The sequence below is a fragment of the Anguilla anguilla genome, chromosome 2, assembly GCF_013347855.1.
Source record: "Anguilla anguilla isolate fAngAng1 chromosome 2, fAngAng1.pri, whole genome shotgun sequence".
Lineage (NCBI taxonomy): Eukaryota > Metazoa > Chordata > Actinopteri > Anguilliformes > Anguillidae > Anguilla > Anguilla anguilla.
In genome coordinates, this window is record NC_049202.1 from 45048507 (window position 1) to 45075075 (window position 26569).

The window sequence follows — 26569 nt, forward strand, 5'->3', positions numbered from 1 at the left end:
TACAGCTCCTGCAAACAAGCCCTCAATCTTTGGCCGGTAACTCCATCTCCCATCAGTATCGTTTTCTACATGCTCCGCCTACTTTCCACCCCAACATCCAATCGATAGATTGTAAATCAGAACCATAAACATGCATAATTAACTAGATATGCTGAGGAAGTAATGTGAAACTGCGCATGTTGAGGGTAAGAGCGTTTCTAAATCTATGGTAAGAGCTTTATGGCCATCACGAAGGTGATTTAACTACCAAAGAAAACCTCATCGGTCGATTTGTTGTGACATTTCATTATGACATTTCATTATGTGTAGCATGGTTGTTTTGGTCCAGATGTCTTGCGGAAATAGTTCTTGTTTTATTTATTATCTTGTTCATGTTTAATTACATTTTACATATGTTTACTATCTTCTTTTTCATATGAAACGTAACGATCGTTAATCTAGGATAGAATAGCGTCGGGGAAGTTTCGGTTTGCCTTCAAAAGTCTGAAATTCCCCATTCATTTGAATGGGAGCTCCGATGTCTGCCCGGTTTGCCCTCAGCACGCGCACTACAGTCTTACTGTACAGTAACAAATGCTTCTGAAAGGTCGATAAACAAACCAGCACAATGTGTTTTTTTGTTGTTTTTTTGCAGTCTAGGGCCTGGACTATATAATTAAAACCAAGAGTAGCAGCAGTGAGAGTACTATATTCAGCCCAGGACCCAGACTGAAAAGAGCAGAGAATGTTGTCACTTAGGCTACAAGAAAAAAAATTAATTGGATGTTAACCAGGGATTCCAAGACCATAGCAAACAGGGAAATGTTATAAATAGGGCAGTACTTGTTCAAATCAGAGGGATCTCTCCTTTTTAAAATCAGATTACCAAACTACTGGGATCTTATTAGTAAGGGAGAGTTTAACAATATGAAGATCAACAATTAAATCAGTGGCAATCTTTATAAAATATGAATCTAGGCCATCAGGTCCAGGTGGTTTTTTTTTTAGAATCAATGGAATTGACAGCCTTACAGACTGCATAAATGGAATTGCTCTGAAAGTCAAAAGAACTAGAATCAGCACAAACAGGAGGGTAAGACACTGTGTGACGACCTGGATTAACTTAAATTGGCGTATGGCATACCTGCTGTCCAATATTAATGTAAAGGACAGCAGGTATATCAAACACCAGTTTACCAACTGGTGGGCCAAGACCAACAATCAACACAACTGACATGTGTCTCCTGACTCTTGTTGAAAACAAAATTGACTGGTCCCAATTTTTACTGTACTATTTAGAAGCACCACTGTACTATTTACCAGAGAATTTTAAAAGTTTGACTCTTTCTAGGGAGTATGACAATGGAAATCTTAAGCATACTTCTTACACAGCCCAGAGAATTGTCAACAGTTGTTAACTATACTAACATTATCAGAGTCTATGAACCAGAATCCTTTTCTGGGGGATTTTTGGAAGAAATTATGTTTTATACAATTGCATATACGGTAAATAATGAGTGGCTAGAAAACAAAGCATTTACGATATTACATTTGGTCAGCAATACTTTATGCTTTATACAACTGTAACAAGAAAACTAAGTGAAATGCATTTGAATGGATGGCATACAAGACTACAAATCTGCAAAGCAATGATTTCCATCTTCAAGTAATCATGATTTTAGTTCAAAGATTATTTCGATATGCTGAATTGTAGTGCTGCAGGTAAATAACACTTCAGTTCTTTAAAAGAATAATATCAAAAAGTTCAAAATAAATTCAATGTTACATGATTAGTGTAGCGCAAATTTACATTTTAAATTATGAAGACAAAAGTTAATGTTCCGGGAAATCTATGGGTGCATCTTGCATCTTTTCCACCAAGAAGAAGCAGAAAGTTCCAGAAATCCCAAGAAGCACCATGGCCAGAAGTTGCCAGGACAGCAGGAGGTACCCACTGTAGAAAAATGCCCCTGCAGCACACAGGGACTGTTAGAGAGAAAGCCCATTAATGATGGAAGCAAAATACACACAGCAAAGGACATGTTTATTACTTTATTTGGATTACTTAAAAATTCCTGTCTATTTCAGTCAAATTTTCCAGTATCTAAAAAAACATAATGCATTTTAATTTTGAGGTACTACCTGAATTAATTTGAAGATGTTAAATGCTGCTGCACTTTTTTCAGCAAACACACATCCCAGAAGGCTGTAAAGCTGTGCGTTGAAACAGCTGTCTCCCAGTCCAAGCAAAAAACTACACAGCAGGGCAATTGGCACACTGAAGAGAGAACAGGTGACATAAGTTTCTCTTATGTTCTATTATTAAAGGAAAAGAGTGAAAGATAATTCCATATGTTTCTTATAACCCTATTTATAACATTAACATTAAATAACTTTAAACTTTGAATGGACTGTCCCATCCCTGTAACCAACAGTCCCTGAAGCGACAGCAATATTTTATGCTCAGAACAATTATATGTTATATTCTTCAAAGCTTCCTGAAGTCCTGCAATGCATAGTAGATGGGCAAGATGGTATACCTTGGGACCAGATATGGCTCATGCTGTGTGCTGGTTTTAACAACCACTGAGGCATCATTTGGGATACTGAGGAAGATGAGGTAAAAGGCAATGAAATGAGCCACCATTCCCAAGATGACAACAGAAGTGCGTCTAAAGCGGTTATGCTTGCACATCAGCCCGAACAAGCCTCCACCTGAGGAGAGAAACAGCTCTGTAATCCCTCAGGCTGATAAATGCTTTCTGTTAAGGGTCTAAACTGTTACAGGTCTGAACTGGCACCATAAACCTACCAACTATCTCTCCAATCCCCACTAAAATCCCAGAGAGCCCAATCAAGCTTTTGGCCTTCTTTCCAAAATGGGTTGTGGCACCAATGCAGGTTCCATACACGCCACTGTAGAAGGTCAGCTCCAGTCCTGGAAAAGTGTGACAGTGCATTTAAACCCATGAGGCTGAATAAGAATTAATATTTGAGTAAAACACTGTACTTACCACTGTATGCCATGCAGGAACTTAAGAGGAGTATAACTCTAGTCTGAAATAGTTGCAGCATTGTTCCTGTGAAGTGAAAAAAGTCACATATGAAGTCATAGGCAATATTAATATGACCCAATGCACTTTGTCATAACAGAATGGATAACATGAAAGTTGATTCCTAACATAATGCCACCATGCCTGTAAGGTCATACAATGCCAATGCTAGCCTTCTCCCCACAGTCTAGATAGATTGTTCATGGACTTGTGAAATGGTGTTAGTGATGCTAGTGTCCTATGGTTGTCAGAATGTCTAACATTGGGACATTGTGCTGTTTTGGTGCTCTGACCAATGCACAAATATGAACTAACATTGCTTTCATGGGGGTCACAACTGATCACTAATAATTAGTCAGGTGATTTTGACAATAAATTACATATAATTATATATACCCCATAGGGATTAAGCTGGTAATGCAAATTGAAATCATTTTGAGTCACATGACCTATACTGTATAAACTTGTGTCCCTACAAATAATACAGTAAGTATTATACTGTAGGCTTATATCTAGGTAAGAATAAAATATAAAACCTTAACAGCTTATTCGTGGTCAAGGTCACAGGGGGTACTGGAGTCTACCCCAGCATGCACTGGGTGAGAGGCAGGAATACACCATGGACAGGTCGCCAATCTATCACAGTGCAGCATGCGGTGACTGTATCGCCAAAATATATCACACAATAAGAAACTGCTACTGTAATTTCATATGGCCTTGATGCAGTAGTATTAAAGGCAAAGAAAGCAGTCGATTTGATTGGCCATAATAAAAGCAAACCTCCAGCAGGTTATTTATTCCTTTGAAACAAACCTCTTTAACAACTGCGCAGGCAACTCAGATGTCAACAGGGATGCACCGGGATATTCAAATCAAGATTTCCATTTTATAGAAGTTAGATAAAATTGGATGGTAAAAAAAAATGAAGCAATTTTTCTTCTTTTTCACAGTCATAAATGTAAGGTGGAAATCCTACTAATCTTTGCATCACATATTGAAGGCTATCCCTTCTGTGTAAGTAGTATCAGCTTTCCACTGTGGATTCGGCCCAGTTTGTTCAAAACAAGGCACTCATTTCTCACACGATTTTAGAGAATATTCTAAATGATTGTTACACATATATAATTACAAAAGCTATGAAGAGAATTACCATTGTAAGTCATGACTGAAAATGTATGCAAATAATAATTACACTGTACCTATGCATGAATGTGGTAGGTACAGTGTGATTACATCAATATTAGGGTCACTTTAAACTAGTTACAAAATATGTTATGGATCGTAATGATAGACAGAAAAGCTTACTTAATTCAGACTTGGCTTCATTGACAGCAGAAGTTGCTCTCTGCATATATCTGTGAGACAAGTACATGATTTGATTCCATCAGAATGCAGTGAAAATGAAGCTAAATGCACCAAAAGTTATGGATAATCCACACTCCATATCATGAAGAAACCTTACAGATATAGAAATTTAAAGAATTAAAAAAAGATAAAATAAGTTTTTCAATAATCAACAGACCAGCTATGCGCTCTGCTATAGTCCAGCCACCCTGAAAATAATAAGCCACTGCCTCTACACAAAAAAAACAATTTGCATTGAGGTTTTTGGGTAATTTGCACTATGCATCCAGCAAACAAATTTGGCAGGGAACAGGCAGAAATTGAACAAGTTTTTCCTGGGTGAGGAGTGGTTGTGCTAACGAATGCCTTGTTAGAGTGCAAAAACTGTGAAGTGACCTCACAGGAAATTGGTGAGGTAACTAAACAAAATTTTAGTTACCTCAAAATTTCAGTTTACATTTACTCATTGAAAATGCAATTTGTCGTAACAACAATCCAAAGTACGTAATAAGTATATGGTGAAACTGTACAATGAGGTTAAATGTTTACTTCACATGAATTGAAATCAATGATCGCCCTTCTTCTTCAGACAAAATTTCTTCCTGTAGCGAGGGCTTTCTCAGCACAGTGAAGCTCAGCGTTCCCAAAATTGAGAGGACCAATAGAATCACAAATATAGTCTTCCTGTTACTCTCTGTGGAGAAGAGGTATCCAAAGACAAGTGATTATTCATAGACAAGCCACTGAATTGAAGTTAATGATGCTGTTAATTTCTGCGTGTGCGTGGGTGTAATCATGTCATGACTAGAATATTGTACAGTAAGAATTTTACCTGTAATTTCAGTTTTTCCATTCCAATCTAAAACGATATACAGATTGCCAAAAAGCATACTGGAATAATGAAAAAATAAGAATGTAAGAATACGTAAAAATAACAGCAGGCCTAGGAAAAAGGAAATCAATTTAAACCGTTATAATTGTGACCATCAATATCAGAAAGTACTTTGTCCATCCACAAAAAAAATAATAGTAATAGAATGATGATATTTCAGTGAATCTGGCAGTAAATCTAGCAACAATTAAAAAATATCCAAATACCTTTGGAACAGATATTGTGAATCACAACCCCAAGCAGAGGCCCAATGCTGCTGATTGATCTTATCAAGATCGATCAAAAGCTGCTTTTAAAAATGAGCATAATGACTGCAAAAATTTATTCATCTTTAAAGGCCCTGTCCCAAACATGTTTTTTATTACTACAATGATTGCTAGTTGTATGTGCAGCAAATTCAACTTTTAAAGGCTCAGGGTGTTGTAGTGTTACACTTGTTTTGATAACACATTTCTACACCGCAGAACAGCTTTTCACAATATCGACGGGGAAAATGTTCATGTTTGACTTTTTATCCGTCTTGCTTAAGACCTTAGATGCTCAGTGACTCAGATGACTTCTCCCTTCAGAAACCTTACGTAACCCCATCTGTCAAGTGTGAAGATATATCTTTCTGCCCCATACCTGCACTGTAAAAGACTCCAAAATACTCCTGCGTTCCTGTTGATCGTTGAAACACTGGAGTTCTGCACAAGATAATTTCCTTGAGCTGTCCAGAGCACTAAGGGAAAGGCAGTCAGAAAGAAAGCTATTTTGTCATTGATGTGTAGATGCAGTACTACAATTCTACCACTGACGTGATCAAAGATGCAGTTACCCACTGGCAATACATTTATGGTTCCTGGCATTGCACACCTGAATTTTGATATGAACTATATATTATATACACACATACTAAATATATTTTATTAGGTACACCTATTTAGTACAGTAGGCATCCACTTTATTAGGTAGATCAATCTAGTACAGCATAGGACCCCCTTTCACCTTTGACGAGGCCATGGATTTTGGTCCATGCTGACTCAATAGCTTCATGCAGTTTCTGCATATTTTTTTGGCTGCACAATCATGCACAACTCATTCCAAAGGTGCTCTATTGGATTACGATCTGGGGACTGTACAGGCCATTGGAGTAGGAACCAGCATGACTGTGTACAGGACTTATCACTTTGAAAGTATGAGGTTTTTTCATCAGCATTTTAACAACAGTTCACAAACAACCAAATGTTATAATGTCCTTTACAAATATAACACATTAAACATTTAACAACCTACTTGCTGCTCCAATACCAATGAGAACTGAGGTGAAGTACAAGGACCATGTTGTTGGGCTGATGAACACAGCAATATAGCAACTGTAGATTGGATAGAGAAATGTTGAAAATATAAAATGTCAACACAAAGACACCCATGGGATCCTTTATATTAGTATTAACAGTAATAATAGTATTATAAAGTGTAGTTAACAGTAAATACACATTTGTACGTCTTTCCTTTACCTTTTCAGTAAACTCCCACATAAACCATGCTGGATTTACCAATGCCCTCATTTATTGTCAATTTCTATTTGAGATTGACAGCTTCCCAAAGTGCCAACTTTTAGGCATGTGGAGTTGTCTATATAACGGTATGTCCATTCTTAAGCTTTTGGTGCAAGCAATGACTACTGGACCCCCCCAATCCCCAATCAATATATGATTGATTTTGACATACTGTCAAACAATGACTAATGAATTCTTCTAATTTCAGAACCCTTACAGTACGTGCCCGATTTCTGAATAAGGCGTAAATCACCTCCAGTGCTGTAACTACGGGCCTTGTCATTTGTGAGTAACAGTTATTTGTTAATTTTTTATTAGGCCTATTTGAATTATCATTGGCCAATAATAATGTTATATTGAAAATAATACTTCATACTGTAATCAGTTAAATCAAATAATTTGGTTATAAACAAGCTTTTTTACAAGGGGTGGTTCAAATAATTCAGTTTCATGGTTTGTCCAACCATGTATCCACCTCCCTTTGGTCCCATTGAGGTTGGTTATTTGGGAGATTACTAGATACCACAAAATAAACAACTGAACTTTTAAAGGCCAATCACCATGAGGAATGAATGAAAGAATGTGGAGAAACATTATTGAGCACATTCTGCACCAAATATTAGGTGAACAGTATATAAAAACATGTCAAATAAAAACAGTTATACTCACCTGTAAATTACACCACTGAGAATTAAAGTTGATCGTGGTCCAATTATTGCTACAACAGTGGGGGCTAACAAATTTGAAGCTGAAAAAACCCCATATATAATACCAAGACTGCAAGAAGAGCAAAATGTGTTACCTTCATGTCACCAGTCAAAATTGTCAGTCATACTAAATGACAACATAAGTATTTCATTTTCTCTTGCCTTGTGAAAAACATTTTGTAATACAAAAACACAAGATCAGCAACTGCCAAACTACAACTGTTTAAATAACAAAGAAAAGAAGAATAGTTGAAACTGGTTATCCAATGAAACGGCAAACCACACTGTGGTATCAGTTATGTATGTATATGATTAATATTGATTCAATGAGGTAGGTTATCAGTCTTACCTATGATAGCCACTTCCCACAAAGCTTTCATTTGCTAGGCTTTTAATGATGGTTTGCTTTAAGGAAGAAAATGAAAGAAATATTAGTGTGACAAAGTTATTCCATCTTATATACAGTTAAATGCAGAAGTCTTGTGACAGTGAGACAATTCTGCATGTTTTGGCCTGTACTCCAGCACATTGAATTTGAAATCAAACAATACATATGAGGTTAAAGTGCAGTTTTATTTCAAATCCAATGTGCTACAAGTACAGTGCCAAAACAATAATACTTTTGCATTTAACTGTATATAAAACAGAAACCAAAATTTAGGAATTCAGTCTGTTGCTAACAAAGTCGGTAGCAAAATACATGAAAAATTGGGGCCATGTTACAATGCAGAAAGGCATATTTTTCCCTGAGGCCAGATTTTAGTGCAACTACAATCTTAAGTATGTCATAAGATATCACTAACAACAAGCCGACTATTTTGAACAAAGGGAGCATTAGTCTAACACTGATCACATGCGATTTTTAAAGGAATTTAATGAAACCACAACTATAAAAGAATGCATATGAGCATAAATATATCAGTGAATTAAAATGAACAATCTTACAAATGCATTTTTTAATTAATGCATTGCAATAATATGTACCATTATAGTATATCTTTTAAACAATGATCTGGTTATTCTTGTTTGAGACATTTGTATTGGATAATCATAATTAATAGCCTGGAGGAGCAGATTTAAAACGGGAGAGGTGCCTGGCCATGTTCCACACAACAGACATCCATCTGCATAAATTAATAAAGCTCAGATTAAAAAGCCGCTATATTTATATATACCTGCTGGAGCCTATATCAGCGTGCATTGGGCAAGAGCCAGGAATATACACCATTCACTTACACACTCATACCTATGGGCAATTTAGAGTCTCCAATAAACTACCTATATGTCTTTGGACTGTGGGAGGAAATCGAAATACCCGGAGGAAACCAGCTATACAATAAATACAGTAAGTCTGTAAGTAAAAATTTTTTTTTTTTTTAAATAAATTTTTTTTTAAATAAATATTATTGTACTATACAGAATTTCATACATCATTATGCCTACTGAAATGCACAGTAGTTGTATTTGGTTTACAGCTTTCCTATTGGATACGGGTATAATTCCTATTTGGTTGAAAATCAGCTGAAGTTCATTTTCAACTTACTAAAGTAACTTAGTGAATGTTTAAACTAAGTACTACACAGTTGGTAGTTAAAACACACAGTGACGTTAGACACTCCAGGAATGTAATGAAACTAGTAAGATTTCCAATACGTTAGTAACATTTGTGTTTAAAGCGGCTCCTTTGAACTTGAAACTTAGCTACACTAAGCTCTAATAAGAAACGTTATCTCTCCCCTCAGTTCTCCGTTTTGAAAACCGTTAGTGTTAGCAAAAACAACCTTATTACTTACTTCAATGTTTCCGCATGTTGTAAAAGCAGTAAATATTAGGAGGAAACCGATTCCCAATATGACAACATTAAATGTCCTTAGGTCTGCCATCAGGTAACTTCACAGCTTCAGTAGAATATACCAAAATCAGACAAAATAATTTCCTTCTAGATTAGAAAGTGCGGACAGGCAGTTGCACTCATTACTCCGCCTGTACTTCCAACACATATAATTTAGCTACACAGGCGGTGGAATAGTGGTTACACTGAAATCAGCTGAGGTACCTTAAATTTGGTTCTTAATATCATTTTTTTTTTTTCAATCTGCATATTGGATTCAAATTTTCAGGAAAAATAAAACATTTTTAAATTAAATGTTTATAGGAATCAACTTCAACAACAAATCAAAATTAAATTGATAACTATGGTGCAAGACGTTAATCTGTCATTGCTGCACTGGATAGTTTTACTACCACCAATGCGTTGTGGCTTCGTGTAGGCTACTTGAGTAACTTGACGTTTTACCTTAAACTTTGAGACAGTGATCAGGCTACAGGACTGTAGAATACATTTTAAGAGCTTTCCTATACAGGAACTCAATGACCCCGGGGAAACTCGGCGCATGACCAGAATTACTTATCCGAAAAAGAAGATACGGGGTTCATTCCAATCGCTTATTTTATCCTTCCGTGTACTTTCATTGCCTCCTTTCCTACTATGCAAGGGCACATGTGTCACGTGTGACACATATGTGTGACGTCTGGAATCACGCGTTATCAATGTGATTATTCATCGGGAGCATTCCAATCGCGTATTGTACCTCAAAACTCGAATTACAGTTTATAGTTAATAATTTGATTATTTGGCAACATTTTTTATCCACAAATATAGATTCCTAAAAACCGTACATTTGTTTTTTTTTTTGTTTTTTTTTAACGAATTGACATTGTACTTTCAATCATTGATGTTTATGAAAAATAAACAAGCAGAAAGATTAAAATGTAGGCCACATTAGTCCTCTATAATATAACCTACCTAATGTGTAATGAAAACGTGTCAAACTTCTACGAAGTGCCTTTGATATATGTTTGTTATTTATTTATTATTTAATTTTGTCCTGTTTTGTTTCTTCTTATATGTAATTGTTATTTGAATGCTTGACTCTATGTATGTACATGTTTGAATATGCAAAATGATGGAGAAGCAAAGAGGCAAATACTTCCACTCTCTGTGCCAGGGGAAGGCACCATGGCCGCTGATGGATAGGCGGGGTTGTACCTGTATAAATGTCATGTGACAATGCATTCGCTGTCTTTAGTCTGCAAACAAATACATCTCACTACTGTGCTACGCTAGCTCTTCTGTTCTAGTTCTTCTGAGCAGGAGCGACAGTTCAGCTGCTCGCTGTCCATGCTGCACCACCATAGTAACTTGAAGAGGGTTAGGGCAGGCACCAGCCTTTAAGAATGGCAAACCACTTGGTTCTGTCAGTGTTCACCCTAGCACTGGCTAGAGCATCCAGGCCAAGTGTACAGGGATCGGTGATGTCAGCTTAAAATAAGTTCTTACTCAGTAGTGGCCAGGCCTAAGCACAAGGGTAGCTTACAGCAACCAAACATGTTTGCCGTCTCCCTGGTTACTGCTCCTAGTTTAATGTCCACGGTTACCCATGGCGTGCCACATGCTAACAGCCCCGACTGAATCAAACTAATAGTAGAGACTCTATCAGTAAGAGTGGTTACTGGTGTCCCAGCCACTTCTCAATACACATAAATGCTATTGTTGTTACAGCCTAAGTGGGTTACCCTTTTCTCCTTGGTGCACGTCTGCCCACATAGTGACAGTAGACTGCCCCGGGGCGACATAGCTCAGGAGGTAAGACCGATTGTCTGGCAGTCGGAGGGTTGCCGGTTCAAACCCCACCCTGGGCGTGTCGAAGTGTCCTTGAGCAAGACACCTAACCCCTAACCCCTAACTGCTCTGGCGAATGAGAGGCATCAATTGTAAAGCGCTTTGGATAAAAGCGCTATATAAATGCAGTCCATTTACCATTTACCATTTACCCCCATTTCCCAGCTGCTGTGATATTTCCCTGTCAGTGTAACACCTCCATTCACACTCTCTTATCAGTTGACCCTTCTTGCTGCACCACCAGCACCAGAAGTCTTGTGGAGCCGCCACTGCCCTGGACGGAACTGACATCATTACCTGACTGGCCCTTTCCTCAGAGCTGACTCTCCTACGAACAGACTGGAGTGCACTGTTGCTGTGATGGTCATTCAGAGTTGCCTTCAAACTCTCAGCTTAGGCTAGTACTTCCTTCAGGCTGTTTGGGCAGGCAATACAGACCTGCTGCCTCAAGTGCGCTGGATGGAGCCCCCATAAGAATGTTGAGGGCCAGACTCTAGCTGTCTCTAGCTGAGCCGCTGAGCTGTGGGTAGGCTCATTGAATTAGCCACTGCACATCAGCAGTGTAGAGGCTCACTTTCTCCTCCAGTTGCCTTCTTTAATATGCAACTGTTCTTTTAGAGCAATGATGGAGGTTGCCTCTGCAAACCCACCTGACCAGCAGCACACTGAGGCTGTCGAATGATGGGGGCTCCCCATTGCTAATGTCCAGGCTGCTTCCAGGGATGCCACCAGGTTGAAGCCTCTCTCCTGCCAGCTCCAGTCTGCTGGTTCCATGATGAAGTTAAATTGCACCAGATATGCTGTCCAGCTCCCATTTCCATCAAACCTCTGTACTTTTGCAGTAAGCGGGGCACCTCCCCATGCTAGCTGGGCCATAGCCAGGGGCTCTGCTAGCCAGGTCAAAACAACTCGTCGGGGATGCCCCACTGGGGCTAGCAAAAGGTTCTCCTGGCCTCCTCTTTCGCAGCCAGGGGCTCCACCGTCCTCCTCACGGCTAACAGCTTGGCCCCATGATTTAAGCTTGGTAGCCTGGCTTGTGGGATCTGGCAGAGAGTTCCCCTTACCTGTGGGTTGTGAGCCAGGGATATCTACCAGAGTTCCTGTAGCTAGCATTCGGACCTCGACTCATGGACCTTTTTCTCATCTTCTCTGGCTCTCTCTCGCACAGGTGTGAAAGTTTTTCTTCAATTTGAAGACCCACTCTTGACACAAATGTTGCAATTTCAGTGAGGGACAGACCAGGCGGATCTCTAGATTGAGCCATATTGCACCCTTTTATTAAGCAGGTAACGCAAATAGAGCCTACACAAGCACGAGACTGGCAGAACAGGCCGCGGGGTGTTAGCTGAGTGCCTTTCTTACTGCATACTTAGTATGTGGCCCATATGCAAATACTGGTCAAAACACAAGGTGCACACTTTCTGGTTAATGGCACATAAACAAGTGATTCACCATCAACTATACAAAAACATTCCGGTATTGAGGTATTCATTAATCAAAAGAGATAGTTTCCATCTCGTATTTACAAAAAAATTGAAATAAAAAATACTATGTTCATTAGTGACATGTATAAATGTTGAAAGTATCTGGTTGTCGCATTTCTTATGTTTGATGTCTACCCCATCTAGCAATAAATTAACACTGAAGTATTCACATGCACAACAATATTATTAACATTGTTACAGCGTAATAGCCTCAATAGGCCTGCGGGTAAGGGATCAAAAGCAACAGCATATTCTTTTACAGTAATTGGAATACCAAATTGTAAAGAAATTCTACATAGGACAATTACAGTTCTCTTTTAATAACGGTGCCACCAATAGAATACCAATGGAATACCGTTCTTAAACCCGTTGTCGAATAACGTTATATTTTGAAATCTTACTTATTGTTCCGGATAAAGCATTTGTGGGAAGAAAAAGTATGCTTGTAAATAAATTGCCAGGATAATAAACCTGTTTATGGAAATTGGCTACTAAGAGAGTTTTTATTTAAATCAAAAGTGCAGCTGAGGAAGAATTATATGCCACCAACATTTTCGAAAATGAGATTTGGAGTAACATTAATTTATCCTTGGGAATCTGCACCAGAACTGAAGTCCTTGCTCTTTAAGACCATTAGGTAGCTGGCAAACCTTAGCGAGCTACGTTTCCCAGAAGGCACAACGTCAGTGGCTGTATTATTGTACACAATCATCATGGCGTCTGAGTGCGGTGGGTACTGTTGGTAACAAAGCTAAATGCTATATATCGCTATATTTCTCGTTAGATGGTGTCGAGAATAATGAGTAGTGCATTTTTAATCACATGTGTCCTATTGCATTGGTATAGAAATAATAGTTTCTGTTCCGTAGCTAGCTGTTAGTTAACCGCTAACTGTACTCTAAGTAAGATTTGTGTATAGCAAGCAATAGCTAGCAAACTAATGAGTTCAAAATATGGTACTGCTAACACCAAGAGTAGCTAGCTAGCAAACAGTTTCGGTTTTGTTTGCAAACCATGTAGCCTGTTGATTATTTTTAGCCAAAATAGTTTTTGGTCAACTGGTAACATACAGGTACGCTAGCTAACGTGATAAGCAAACTGAGCTGCCCAGCTTTCCAGTTATGATAGCTAGCTAGTAAGTTCCCATCATTTTTATTTGGCTAACTGCTAGTTAGTAAGTGACATTAGATGACGTTCATCGTTCTGAGGAAGTTGGGTAACTTGCCTGTGGAAAATAGTGTCGCATTTTAGCTGAATACAGAAAGTAAGCGGATCTGTCATGTCATCTAGCGAGGCTAACGATACTTACGTCGTCAGGCTTCAATGGAAGCAAGCCAGCTAGCACAAGATTCCTAACTAAAGATGTTTACTGGCTTCTATGTAACGTGAGACTTGATAACTTAGCTAATGATATTTAGTCGTAATAACCAACCAGTTAGCTTCTCAATATGCATATTTTGTGCGCATGTATAAGTAATGTCATCTTTTGCCATTAAGGGAGGGGGATGGGGGGTTGTGCTGAAAAAAAGTTTTCTATTAATAATACATGAGGTGGAACACGTATGCGCCTGATTGGTACCAGTGGTACGTATTGAAGTGCAACTTCCATGTTATGTTTTATCGAGGCTACAATCTTAACTCATGGAGATAATTACTTAGATTTTAACTGAGGCCTCGAGTTTGTTTCCACCACTGCAGAATTCCTATTTATATTTCAGTGGATATCATCCAGGGGTCCCTGTGGGCACTCCAACAGCATTGTCAAGTGACTAATCATACAATGGAGCTTGTAACTGAGATGTTTATAAAATAGTTAGTTGACCTAATATGAGAGTCAGAGGAGGGGAAATGAACATGGGTGGCAGTTTAAATGCTGAAAAAGAATGTCTGAGCAAACAAAAGAAGTAGTGTCTGCCTGGTACACTGCATACCGACAGTGTATGTACAATTTGTTTTGCTCAGCTTGCAATTTAACCATAAATTATGCAAAGAAGATAACAATATAACAACATTTAAACCTAAGAAACATTGATTAAGGTCTGAGGTCAACACCGAAGGAGAATCGTCTGTCTGCAGGGGAAAAGACAGTCTTGAGTGGTGCCCTGAAATAGGGCGGGGGGGGGTGGGATGGCAATGTATTAAAAAGTGCTGTAATTTATACATGGTGAAACAAAAATAGCCTATATAAAAACACCCTTTAATAAAAGCGGAGAATCTGCACTTCAACCACATCTAAAATTGTGGTTTAAAAATCAAACCAGTTTAAAAAAACCAGTATGGAGGGTGCTGTATATATAAAGAGTACCATTGATTTGGTATTGCATTAAAATAAATTTGATTGGACATGTAAGTTAGCTATCAGTTTTATGTAATTGTACTGTACTTAAATGCAATAAAGACATTTCTTTTCAGGAGCTGAAGGTATGGTGAAAACTGAAGATGCCATTGAGGAACAGTATGGAAATGTTTGTGAAGGTGGAAGCCCAGCCGGCTGTGCACAAGAATCTCGGACAGACAGTGAAATCCCTGTCAGCAATGGGGGGGAAACTGTTGAGGATAAAGAAATGGTGGACTTGAAAATTATCTGGAACAAGAACAAGTATGATTTAAAAATCTCTCTTGATGGAACAGGAGCCAACCTGAAAGAGAAAATTAACTCCCTAACAGGTAACAAACTGCTCAATAGTTACAGTAACTTGATACAGAGCACCAAAGATGCAGTACACAAACACTTTCTTCACCTAGGACTTCCACTCTCTTTCTTCAGTTGTAACAATCAAAACAAAATGTTTCTTTACTTTTTAGGTCTTCCCCCTGCTATGCAAAAAGTGATGTACAAGGGATTGCTGCCAGAAGACAAGACGCTACGGGAAATCAAAGTAACAAATGGTGCAAAAATAATGGTTGTGGGATCCACAATTAATGATGTACTAGCAGTCAATACACCCAAAGAAGTTGTTCAGCAAGAGGTAAAAGCTGAAGAAAATAAAAAAGAGCCTTTATGTCAACAAAAAGTAAGTATATTTGAAAAGTATTCTGACTAAGACATGACATGTAAACAACTTAGTCAGATAACCGTAACCCAGTAAGCTAGTGTATGAGTACCAGGATTAGACATGGTGGATATTCCTCTATTAAACAGAATATTGAATCATGAACATCTTTTGCAATATACACCCTGCCCATAAATAAGGATACATATGTATGTTGTCTTTCAAGTTCAAGTTTATTTATATAGCACATTTCATACACAAGGAAATCCAATGTGCTTTATACAAAAATGCACACTTGCATATATATAAATGTATAAAATTAAGTGAAAAAACATGCATAAAATATTCATAGGAAAGCAAGCATACACTTGCATATACACATTTATAAAATAAAGAGAAAAATAAAGTTTCACTCAATCTACTGGGGGAAATCCTTGGAAAACTAGGTTAAAGTGTTGAAATAATGGTGGGCCAGTAGGGGGCACTCTTTCCTCTGGATAAATTACAAATCCAACGCCCCAACAGTGTTCTCAGACGGTCTTCCTTGCATGGTGTAGTAATCAATATTGTGGAATCTTTAGGCTGCCCATGATGTGAAAGATAGCTGTCACATACCAAAGTTCTCTTCTATTTCAGCAACACAGAAAAGTGCTGGATAAAGGAAAACCTGAAGATATTATGCCCTCTCTAAAAGGAATCAAGGTGAGTATGCTACTATTTAGAAATGTGGTGTATTGTCTCAGCTTTGACAGACGGTGTGCTGGTGTGTTTAAAGAGTCACCAACATTTTGTTCCTGGCGAAAAATTGGTTTATCAACTACTTAATGCTGTTACCAAATGTAACAGGTGAAGATTTTTAATCCAACTAGATTAATTTTTTTTCTCAGTTTGCAATGCCCAGTTGAAGTTACCGAGTATAGAATTTTATCATTGTCGAATCTTTGAGCTTACAAAAATATTAACTGTCTTTTAAAATAGTAATTTTCTGTGATGGAATCTGTGCTAGAGTTATAGGTTTTGATGTAACGTTCGCATATTATCAATGTTCACAAGTGAAAAACAACTGTGCTTTCACTGTGCATACACCTCACATGTCATGTATTTGGAGTCCACATCTGTGTGTTCTGTTTTGTTACACATTAATGCCCGACACAGGTTGAGATTTGAAATATTACGCTGCTAAGAGTTCAATGGAGATCTACTGAAATATAAGTAATTGTTTGGGTTTATCATTCACTCTGCCCAGTATAGGCTCCATAAACTACAGCTGCCGGGAAGGGTTAAGTTACTATAGAAACTCAGTCTGAATATTCAGTGTCTTACTTAGCACATTAATGCTGTCTATAAGAGATACTGTGGCCTCCGAAGGTATGGTAATGGTAGAGTGAAATTTGTTATTTTTGCTATATACTTAAGGCATTTGTATTTGCGATCAAAAGATGAATATGAGAAAAGAGTACAGTTTGAGTGTACGTGTATGACCCTCGAATAGACTCTAGTCCAGAGTTAAACTGACTCTTTTCTGGGAGTTGATCTTTTAACTCTTTCCAAGATTTGAAACTGAACAATTTCACACTTTTTTCATCTAAGCTCCAGATTTTTGACTTCCAGATATTTGCTGTATGCATATATGTTGTACTGTTCTACAGAAACAACAGTTTTCGTGTTGTGTCACCAATTTTCAGCTGTGGAAAATTGTTAACAGACCGTTGTTGTTGATTGACAGGTGTTAACTGTTGCTTAAGTGTTCCCTTTTGTATGGATCGTTCACGCATAAAAGAGCAGTGAGCTCTTCGTGGTTTTAAAATGGATTTTCCAGAAGCATTTCACACAGCCTCTGAGGCATGGTTGTTCATCAGGTATAATTCAAGATTAAAAGATGGAAATAAAGGCAATACACCACGCGGTGGCGACGACCATTAGTGCATTCTATAATTGTTGTTGCAGTATATTGCCCAGCCTTAATTTCACTCTACTCTTACCATACTTTTGGAGGGCATTAGTGAAATTAGTGAAATTTCAGCAGCTATATTTGATCTAATAACTTTCGTAATAAATACTCATCGTAACAGAGATTTATTGGTTTGTCTAATGAATGATGCTTGCTGTCATTTCTGGTGCCATATTTGGGAAATAAAATATTGAAGTACCAGGTTCAAGTTTAACATTGTAAACCATCTAGAATCTCATTTACACCATTGCTTGACATTTTACAGTACACGTCTTTAATAGAGATTGAAAACAGCAGTTTTGTAGTTAATTTAAGGGAAAACCTGTAAACCTGTTTGTTTTTTCATGTAATTAAATGTCTGAAAAAAGTTGCTCTTTTAATTAATTATTTTATGATTGTAAAAGTATGCTTTATGATATTATATGGATCTCAGCAATACTGTCAAAAATTGAAAACCAGTCATAAAAATAAAAGATAGTAGGTATAACCTTATGTCCTATTTAAAAAATAATTTTCTAGCATTGAATGCTATAGGATAAGTTATGTCATTGAGTTTGGGCCTGACATATCTATGGGAATCCTGTGAGACTAGACAGTGTTTCTTTCAGCTCCAGGCTAATTTTCTGTACTGTAAGTGAGAGCAGGCAAACAGTGCCTTTATTTAGTTGATAATCATAAATCTATAAATTAACTATCAGGAATAGATCAGAAATAAAAATTCCAAAGGCTTACTAAATAGTTGGCTAGTCTCTCTATGTAAAGCTCTGTTCTTGATACAATCACTCCTGCTTCCCCTACTGATAGAATGATATGTACATGGCAACCTGTCAGTATTCAGTCCAAATGCTTATGCCTCCATGACAATAACTTAACATTCATTAACAGCTTGATGCTGTAAATGGTGATAGTCTCTGCTGTAATAAGTGCTAGCACTGTGTAGAGTACCATTAAATGTGGAGACTTTGTAGTCACCTGTAGCACCAAGACATTAGGAAGATTATTTACTTTGGTGATGATTTCGCAGATAACGAGGTAGCATTTATTTGTTCTATAGATGCTCTAAATTCTGTCCTTATGTGTCAATACATTACTGTTATTATCATTTTAAATCCCTACCTGTATTTACAATTTATGCCTTGCAAACTGAATTAATTAGTTCTAATTAACAGTAGCCTATCATAACACTGAAATTTATAATCAGGGCATTTAATTGCTTTCAATGCAAGAAAGTCTTAACATTTGTTGGGGATTATATCTAACCTATGTACTGCTGGACTGTTGAAACGGCCAGTATAAATGTTTTCACAGTCATTTAAAGTATGACATTATATTTTAAATTGGATGATATATATGATAAAATACTGGGAGAACTGAAAATGTATTTATTGTTCATTGTTAGCCTATGGATCAGCATATCATTGATATGACCAGGTGTGAACAGCGAGGACAGGACTCATTTTCTCCTTTAATTAATCATGGATCAAATTCAGAAAGCATTATATCTGCCAAAATCAACCACACAGTGGTGTCAAATTATTGTTATAGGTCTTAGCCTATGTTTTTTTCCCACAAAATATTGTAAAAATGACAATCATTTCCATTTCACACTTAAGTTTAACCTTGTTCCTTGATATAAAATGAAAAAAAAACCTTGGCTTACCTTAGTAAAAATGAATAAATGCAGTCTGTATAGTTTGAAAAATGCCACAATGCCCTTTTGTGTGAAAATTGTTGAAAAGCGTCTTCTGCCATAAATTGTTCCCTGCAGTGTAACACAGTGTATGATGTCATGTCATAATTTTTGAAAATGTGATACAACCATCTCATGAATTTGTCCTAATTCTCTCAATGCAAGCATGCACTGTTTTTCCTCTCAATTTTATGAATTTTCATTCCCTAAATTTGATTGGAACATTAAGCGCATTGTATCTTTATATTGAAGTCAGTCTACCATTTTTTATAATTAGACAATTGATAAAATAATTCAGGTGATTCATTTTGGGATGGTTGTTAACAGAACAGTTTTGGGATTATGTGCTATTAAGGGATTACCAATGCTGGACTCATGGAGAGAATGATTTAAAAATAAATAAAACTTAGAGTAAAAATATAGAGAAACTGAGCTTTTATTAGGCCATATCCCTTTCATAATGCCCTTTATTTAACATTTCTGTCTGTGACATAGCATACAAGACTCAAACTAGCCAAGTAATATAACAGAAGCTAGTGAATCTGTGAATTGTTGTTAGAGGTCTAGCCAGCTAACAACAATGCTAGTAATCCAACAGCAGTCTGTTGTTGTGGTGAGCATAATTATTTTTTAGATTTAAAAAATGGAGAACTGCAATCTTCATCTTTTGCAGAGAGAAGATCTACCTCTTCTTTGGTTCTAGAATTAATATTGGAATTTCCTATTTCCAAACCTTCTCACTCTTTTTTTTAAGCTCATCACTGCAGGATCATGATAGTATGCTTTATGGTTGTAGTTAGTTATATGGATGCTGGCTAGCTACAGGTAACTGCCAAAATAAATGAAACGCCAACGTAGTATTCCTCTCTGAAGTTCTCAGTGGCCTGTTTTTGATGAGACTGCCATTGTCCTAAATTGATTTTTGTAGCTAACTGATTCAGAGTTGCTTGTCTGTTTTGCTCCTCATCATGCACATATGTCACAGTCAATGAAAATACACTTTCAATTACAGTTGCCCCTTGTAGATTATGTGTTTCTCTTCGATTTCCATGCCAACATCACTTTAATAAACCCTCTGTCTACTTCTAGCTTACTAGTGCTTGCTATCATAGTGTGAGTTGTCCAGGCAGATGGCACACTCACTACATGGTGAATTCAGAGCTATTGAATTTGCATCTGCCATGAACAACATATCCAAGATTTTGAGTATGATATCACTTCAGTGTGCAGTGCGCCATATCGGAACATGAAATTGCATTCCATCGGCTCTTCAAAAGGATATGTACTTTTCTGATGTGTCTATTTTGCATTGCTTTCTTTTCAGTTCTCTCTCACTTTGTATTCACTGAGTGTGACAGGGTGTTTTGAGGGGTGTTTTGTTCTACTAATGACCAAAAAAGCCATTTTTCATTTGTTAAACAGGAGCGTTTGCCAACTGTGCCTTTGTCAGGGATGTACAACAAATCAGGCGGAAAAGTACGACTCACCTTCAAGCTGGAACAAGACCAGCTTTGGATTGGAACAAAGGGTGAGAGCCTGCCATGGGGTGGTTAATTTAGTCACATAAGTCCAGATATGTCCTGTTTGTTTCCCCATAGTTCAGCAGGCAAATTTAATATTAATTTGATTGTATTTTTATTTTTTCCTACTCCTATATAAGTGCCCTCTATAATGTCAAAATGAAACAAACGGCTGAATTAAATTAACAAAATGTCATTCATTTGAATGTTTTCATCCCTTTTGTATTATCAACTATCAATTATAAAGATATGTTAAAGAGGTCCACCTTTTTTATTTCAAATTTACCTTGGTTCAGTTGCATGATTGTAGAATATATATTCTGACTGTGAGTACTCATAACTGAAAGAGAACATTAGATCAGTTACACTGTCATGAAGATCAAGCAACTGACTGGAATGAAGCTGTTAGGAGGCAAAATCTGGAGAAGGTTATGGAAAGATTGGCAAAGCTTTGAGCCTTCCTAAGAGCACCGTTATATCAATATGGACTTATTTTTCATTGTAAAAAATATGGCACAATCCATACACAACCAAGATCAGGCGGTCCTACCAAAATAAGCAACCTGACAAGAAGGGCAATTGTTAAAGGACTGACTAAGAGGCCAGCTACAATACTGACAGAGTTGGAGAGCTCATTAGCTGAAGTGGGAGAAACTTTCCAGAGATCAGTAATCTCTTCAGGTCTTCACAAAAATCTCTCCTCTTTGGCAGAGTGGCTAGGTGGGCATTTCTGAGAAAGGCCAACATTACGTTGTGTGGAGTTTGACAGACGCCATGACAGATCCTGACACCTGGGGGAATATTTTGTGATCTTATGAGACTCATGTTGAGCTCTTTGGTCTGAAAGCAATGTGCTATGTTTGATGCAAACCAAACAAAGCCTATCACCCAGGTTACACCATCCCTACTGTCAAGTATGGGGGGTGGCAGCCTCGGTCTCTGGGGTTGCTTTTCAGGAATGGGAAGATGGATACAGGCAAATCCTTGAGGAATACTTATTTCAGTCTACAAAAGATCTGCATTTATGGCAAAGATTGATGTTCCAACAGCCAATGACCATGAGTGCAAAGGAATGGCTTAAAAACAAGAAGGTCTGCATCTGTAGTGTTTTGTGCCAGAGCTCAGACTCACATTATATTGAGTTGGAGATAATTCACATGGAGGAATGAGGTGAATGCTTTCATTAACTTTTCATAACTGTAATTCTTTTTAAAATGTTGAATAAAAACATTTTTGAATAACAAAAGTGTTAGTTTTATTGCAAGCAGGGTCCTTACAGATCGATCTTGTAAATATACAGGTAACTTCCACCTTTAATGACTAAAATAGTCATTTAACCTTAAATAAACATTGTGGATTAAATTTGTCATTTTCGCCAGACACTGGATACAATGGTACCTGCCATATTTTAAATAAACAAATGTATACAGCAACTGTGTCAGAGCAAGGATAACAATACAGAAATATAAATATAAATACTGCATCAATTAGGGGTGTCCAATCATAACACCAGATTCTACTTATCAAGGTATTGATTGAACACCAAGAGTAGTTAATTAGTTGAACAAAAACCTGCGCCCACATCAACCATTTTCAGAGAAGATTGGGACACCCTTGGTATAGATTGTTTACAAAGTATAGTACAGTATAGATTAAAATATGTATGTTAATAATATAAATTTATTTTAGTGCACAAAGATTTTTCTATATGTTTGTATAAATATGTCTGAAAATAATATGCAACCATGCACATATAATCTGGGAATTTACCAGTACCTGCCATGTTTTGTTTTCTTGTGACCTTTGATTGTATTAATGGGATGCTTCTTGGCTGTGATGCCTTCATAACCTTTTGCTCATACTGCCTGATTTGACCTTGGTGCCCAAAGTGGGCTTGACCTTAAAAGGGAAATCTGAGGCATGAGATAGGAAAGTTGCTGAATTTAAACTACATCTTTCTCTATTCCGTGGCATGCTAAAGCTTGAATTTAATTTTCTGAGCTAGACACTCATTTGTGTCCTAACACTTACATTTCTGACCAATATTGAGACTGCTATATGTGGGCTGTAGATTGTTTGTTTTGTGATCCCATATATAACCAACAAGTCTTGTTCTTTGTCCCTAACCTAACCTCCAGCCACTATGGAAATGGATCATACACCCACAGTCAATTTGTATTATTTTGCTTCTGAAAAATAGTGTAGTGATTATATTACTAAATACTTATTTAATAAATCCCATGTTTTTTTTTTATCTCACAGAACGAACTGAAAAAATTCCAATGGGCTCCATCAAGAACGTGGTGACTGAACCAATTGAAGGTCATGAGGACTATTATATGATGGTAGGTAAACATGCTACAAAGCTCTCTTCTACAGTTTCTAAAATCTACAGGTCATGGGTTTTGTCATATTAACTTGTCCTTGTATTGTATACACAGTGAGCTCCTTAATGTTTGAGACGAAGGCTATTCATTTTTTCTTGATTTGGGTCTGTACTCCACAATTTTAATGTGTAGTAACTAGGGGTGTAAGAAAATATTGATACACTTGAGTATTGCGGTATTATGTTTTGTGATACTGTGTCGATTCTCAAAAACACTATCGATTTTTAATTATTAGTTTCCATTTTGTGTTGTGTTTAAACCCCCGACCGCTAGATAGCAGTGTTGTAATCTATCTTCTGCCATTTGACTCTTCCACTCCAACTTAACAATGTAAACTGAGACAGGAAGTAGCATAAGGGCGCACCGCACTGTTCTGATTGCATAAGAAAAATAAAACTCAGATTTTATTCATATGTGGGGTGTTCTTTATACTATGACAGTTTTCCTAAAATTAGATTTAAAAAATCGCAATATATCGCCTTGCTTACAGTATCACATTATATTGAATCGTAACCCCTGTATCATAATACGTATCATATCGCCAGATTCTTGCCAATACACTGCCCTAGTAGTAACGTGTGGTTAAAGTGCAGATTCCCAGCTTTTATTAAATGGTATTTTTGTACATTTTGATTTCACCATGTTGTAGATCTTACTAAACTTTTTGTACATAGCTTCCCCATTTCAGGGCACCATAATGTTTGGGACAAATGGCTTCATAGGTGTTTCTGATTAGTCAGGTGATTAGTCAGATAGGCTTTTGATTGCGTTTGGAGTCTAATATTGGCGTTTGTCAACATGCGGACCAGAGTTGTGCCAATGAAAGTCAAGGAAGACATTATGAGGCTGAGAATTAAGAAAAAGAGACATAGGCCTTAGGCTTACCCTATCCCCTTTCTCCCCAATCACTGCTGCTGACCTCAGCAAAGTTTTGATGAGAATGAAGACTCCCACCTGTTCTCTGGACACCCTCAACCATTCCATCCTCCACTTTTGGATTGAGTGCTCCATTAGCATTACTGGCACAGCACTCTCCTGGTTGAAATCATACCTTTCAGACAGACATCAGTTTATTAACGTCAATAACTGCAAATCCGACATAGCCTGCACTATCCCCCTAGGTTCAGTGCTCGACTCTCAACAACTGCAAGAAGCAAACCACTAGTTATCTGCCAAAGAAGGATAGCCAGGTTACAGTCTGCTAAGAAGTGCCTAAAAGATCCTACAGAGTTCTGGGAAAAAGACCAGCATTCACTGGGATCACAGTGATGGCAAGAGCAAAGTGTGGAGACCAAAAGGAAGTGCCCAAGATCCAAAGCACCCCCCCTCATCTGTGAAACATGGTGGTGGACATGTTATGGTTATGGTTTGGACATGTGTACCTGCCGCAGGTACTGGCTCACTTGTCTTCATTGATGACATAACTGCTGTTAGCAGCAGCAGAATGAATTCTGAATTGTACAGAAGCATCTTATCTGCTCAAGTACAAGCAAATGCCTCAAAACTCATTGGACATCATTATTGACTGACTAAGTCATTCACCTGATCTGAATCCAATTGAACATACATATGCTGAAGAGACAACTTAAGCCGATGAGCCCTCAAATGAAACTGGAGCTGAAGATGGCTGCAGTAAGAGGCCTGGCAGAGTATCATCAGAGAAGATGCTCAGCACCTAGTGATGTTTATGCATCACAGACTTCAAGCGGTCATTGCATGCAAAGGATATGCAACAAAGAACTAAACGTGACTACTTTCATTTACATAACATTAATATGTCGCAAACATTGTGGTACTGTGAAATTGTGGAGTTTAATGTCTTCCCAAACATTATGGAGCTCACTGAGTGTGTGTGTGTGTGTGTGTGTGTGTGTGTGTGTGTGTGTGTGTGTGTGTGTGTGTGTGTGTGTGTGTGTGTGTGTGTGTGTGTGTGTGTGTGTGTGTGTGTGTGTGTGTGTGTGTGTGTGTGTGTGTGTGTGTGTGTGTGTGTGTGTGTGTGGATGTATATACACATATATAAAGATGTATTAGTTTCACTCAGCCTTTGTTGTGGCTCACTTTGCCTCAGTACTAAATCATTTTTAATTTAACAGGGAGTGCTCTTGAATAGAGTAGAGCCTCGTAGACATGTACCATTTGGGACTTGGGGATTGCTCAAAACTATTTGTCATTTAAAATGAAGTTTAGATTGTTCATTGCATCCTTTAATGGAATGTTTACTTATGTTATTCAAGCCATACTTAAAGAACAAAATGGGCTACTCTCAAATATATAAATATTGGATTAGAAAAATATTGGCTTTTTTATTATTGAGTTAATCAAAAAAAGTATAAGCTGGGATCATGGCAAATATGTCAGCTTTATTGCCTTTTTCAATGGGCATGATGCAGTTAACACATGCATGCGCCAAATAGAATAACCTTCCTGAAGTAGACAGCTGACAACTGCAAAATGCCGACTGTTTTTCCATCAGAGATAAAGAGAATCTGTAAGGATCATGAAACAGTGTGTAAGCACATATTATTTGAGAGTTCATACTCTGTTCGGTTGACTGTCCATAACTCAGTCTTGTGGTTCTACTTTTAAATATTGCCTCAAATAACTAATGCATAATATTAGCATTTTAAAGTACAATTTAAAAGTGAGACTTTTCATTGTATTTCTTTACAAATATTTAAAGAATGATTTGTTTGTTCTGTACTTTTTCCTAGGCATTTCAGCTTGGTCCTACAGAAGCTTCTCAGTATTGGGTATATTGGGTGCCTGCACAATATGTAGATGCAATCAAAGACACAGTCCTGGGAAAATGGCAATATTTTTAAATTTGCCTCCCTGACAATGAAGATCTGATACAGAACAAAACTAAAGTGAACAAAGTGTCAAGAAAAACTCTGTCATGAAGAACCATGAAAGCCAGACACTGTGTTTTGTTATGGGCTTTTTCTTAAGACAAATAAGTTGCTGGATCCCATTTTATTGGCACACTTCATCATATGTTTTTAAAGGAAGCCTAATGAAAACCAATGATAGAATTGTACATAAGATGTCGATATTTTTTTCTCCCAGTCATTCTTGAAGAAATAAACTTATTTAAGAAAATAAATATTCTAGGACATTTTTATGTTCCGCTTTCTTTTGGTGTATGAAATTCCCCAAGCAAGATCACTGACGCCAATTAAAGATATGCCTTTAAAGGGAACCCCGCATGTTAAGACGTGTAGGTCTTAATATGGTGTAAATGCCTTAAATTATGAAATATGTTATAAAAACCACATGAAAGATTTTAGTTATTTTACATTTTTTGCTGCTCTCCACAGTTCGGGGCTGAGACCGAAACTACGCAAAA

General features: G+C 37.4%; 2 protein-coding genes across 9 annotated transcripts; one reads left to right on the top strand and one right to left on the bottom strand.

Moving 5' to 3' along the window:
- Nucleotides 1-155: 155 nt before the first annotated feature.
- LOC118221319 (ubiquitin domain-containing protein UBFD1-like) lies at nt 156-26341 on the top strand. Of its 3 annotated transcripts, none has more exons than XM_035406280.1 (7): nt 156-185; nt 15095-15349; nt 15488-15696; nt 16312-16377; nt 20739-20844; nt 23099-23181; nt 25935-26341. In XM_035406280.1, the coding sequence occupies exons 2-7, from the start codon at nt 15106-15108 to the stop codon at nt 26043-26045; spliced, it is 819 nt and encodes a 272-aa protein (XP_035262171.1). In that variant the 5' UTR covers nt 156-185; nt 15095-15105; the 3' UTR covers nt 26046-26341. The 3 variants fall into 3 exon arrangements, with proteins under 3 accessions (XP_035262171.1, XP_035262170.1, XP_035262169.1); XM_035406279.1 differs by lacking the exon at nt 156-185 and adding an exon at nt 7074-7094; XM_035406278.1 differs by lacking the exon at nt 156-185 and adding an exon at nt 13318-13411.
- LOC118221317 (UNC93-like protein MFSD11) lies at nt 1454-10138 on the bottom strand. 6 transcript variants are annotated; one of them, XM_035406271.1, is made up of 13 exons: nt 9813-10136; nt 7866-7921; nt 7479-7586; nt 6544-6623; nt 5893-5989; nt 5209-5267; nt 4926-5070; nt 4338-4387; nt 2994-3059; nt 2792-2917; nt 2520-2694; nt 2122-2257; nt 1454-1965 (listed from the first exon to the last, which is right to left on the bottom strand). In XM_035406271.1, exons 1-13 carry the CDS (start codon nt 9909-9911, stop codon nt 1813-1815), a joined length of 1350 nt encoding a protein of 449 aa, XP_035262162.1. In that variant the 5' UTR covers nt 9912-10136; the 3' UTR covers nt 1454-1812. The 6 variants fall into 6 exon arrangements, with proteins under 6 accessions (XP_035262162.1, XP_035262163.1, XP_035262166.1 ...); XM_035406272.1 differs by having other exon boundaries at nt 9310-9902; XM_035406277.1 differs by having other exon boundaries at nt 1823-1949; nt 2520-2585; nt 9813-10138.
- Nucleotides 26342-26569: the final 228 nt, after the last annotated feature.

Excerpts from the sequence above, each read along its gene's own strand:
- LOC118221317 (XM_035406271.1), bottom strand. The coding sequence starts at position 9,911 with ATGCGCCGAGTTTCCCCGGGGTCATTGAGTTCCTGTATAGGAAAGCTC. Across the intron at positions 4,388-4,925 it reads TTGATTTCAATTCATGTGAA|ATATATGCAGAGAGCAACTT; the intron begins GTAAACATTTAA and ends CTTGTCTCACAG. Across the intron at positions 2,695-2,791 it reads GGGGATTGGAGAGATAGTTG|GTGGAGGCTTGTTCGGGCTG; the intron begins GTAGGTTTATGG and ends TTCTCTCCTCAG.
- LOC118221319 (XM_035406278.1), top strand. Across the intron at positions 15,697-16,311 it reads AGCCTTTATGTCAACAAAAA|CAACACAGAAAAGTGCTGGA; the intron begins GTAAGTATATTT and ends CTTCTATTTCAG. Across the intron at positions 16,378-20,738 it reads CCTCTCTAAAAGGAATCAAG|GAGCGTTTGCCAACTGTGCC; the intron begins GTGAGTATGCTA and ends TTTGTTAAACAG.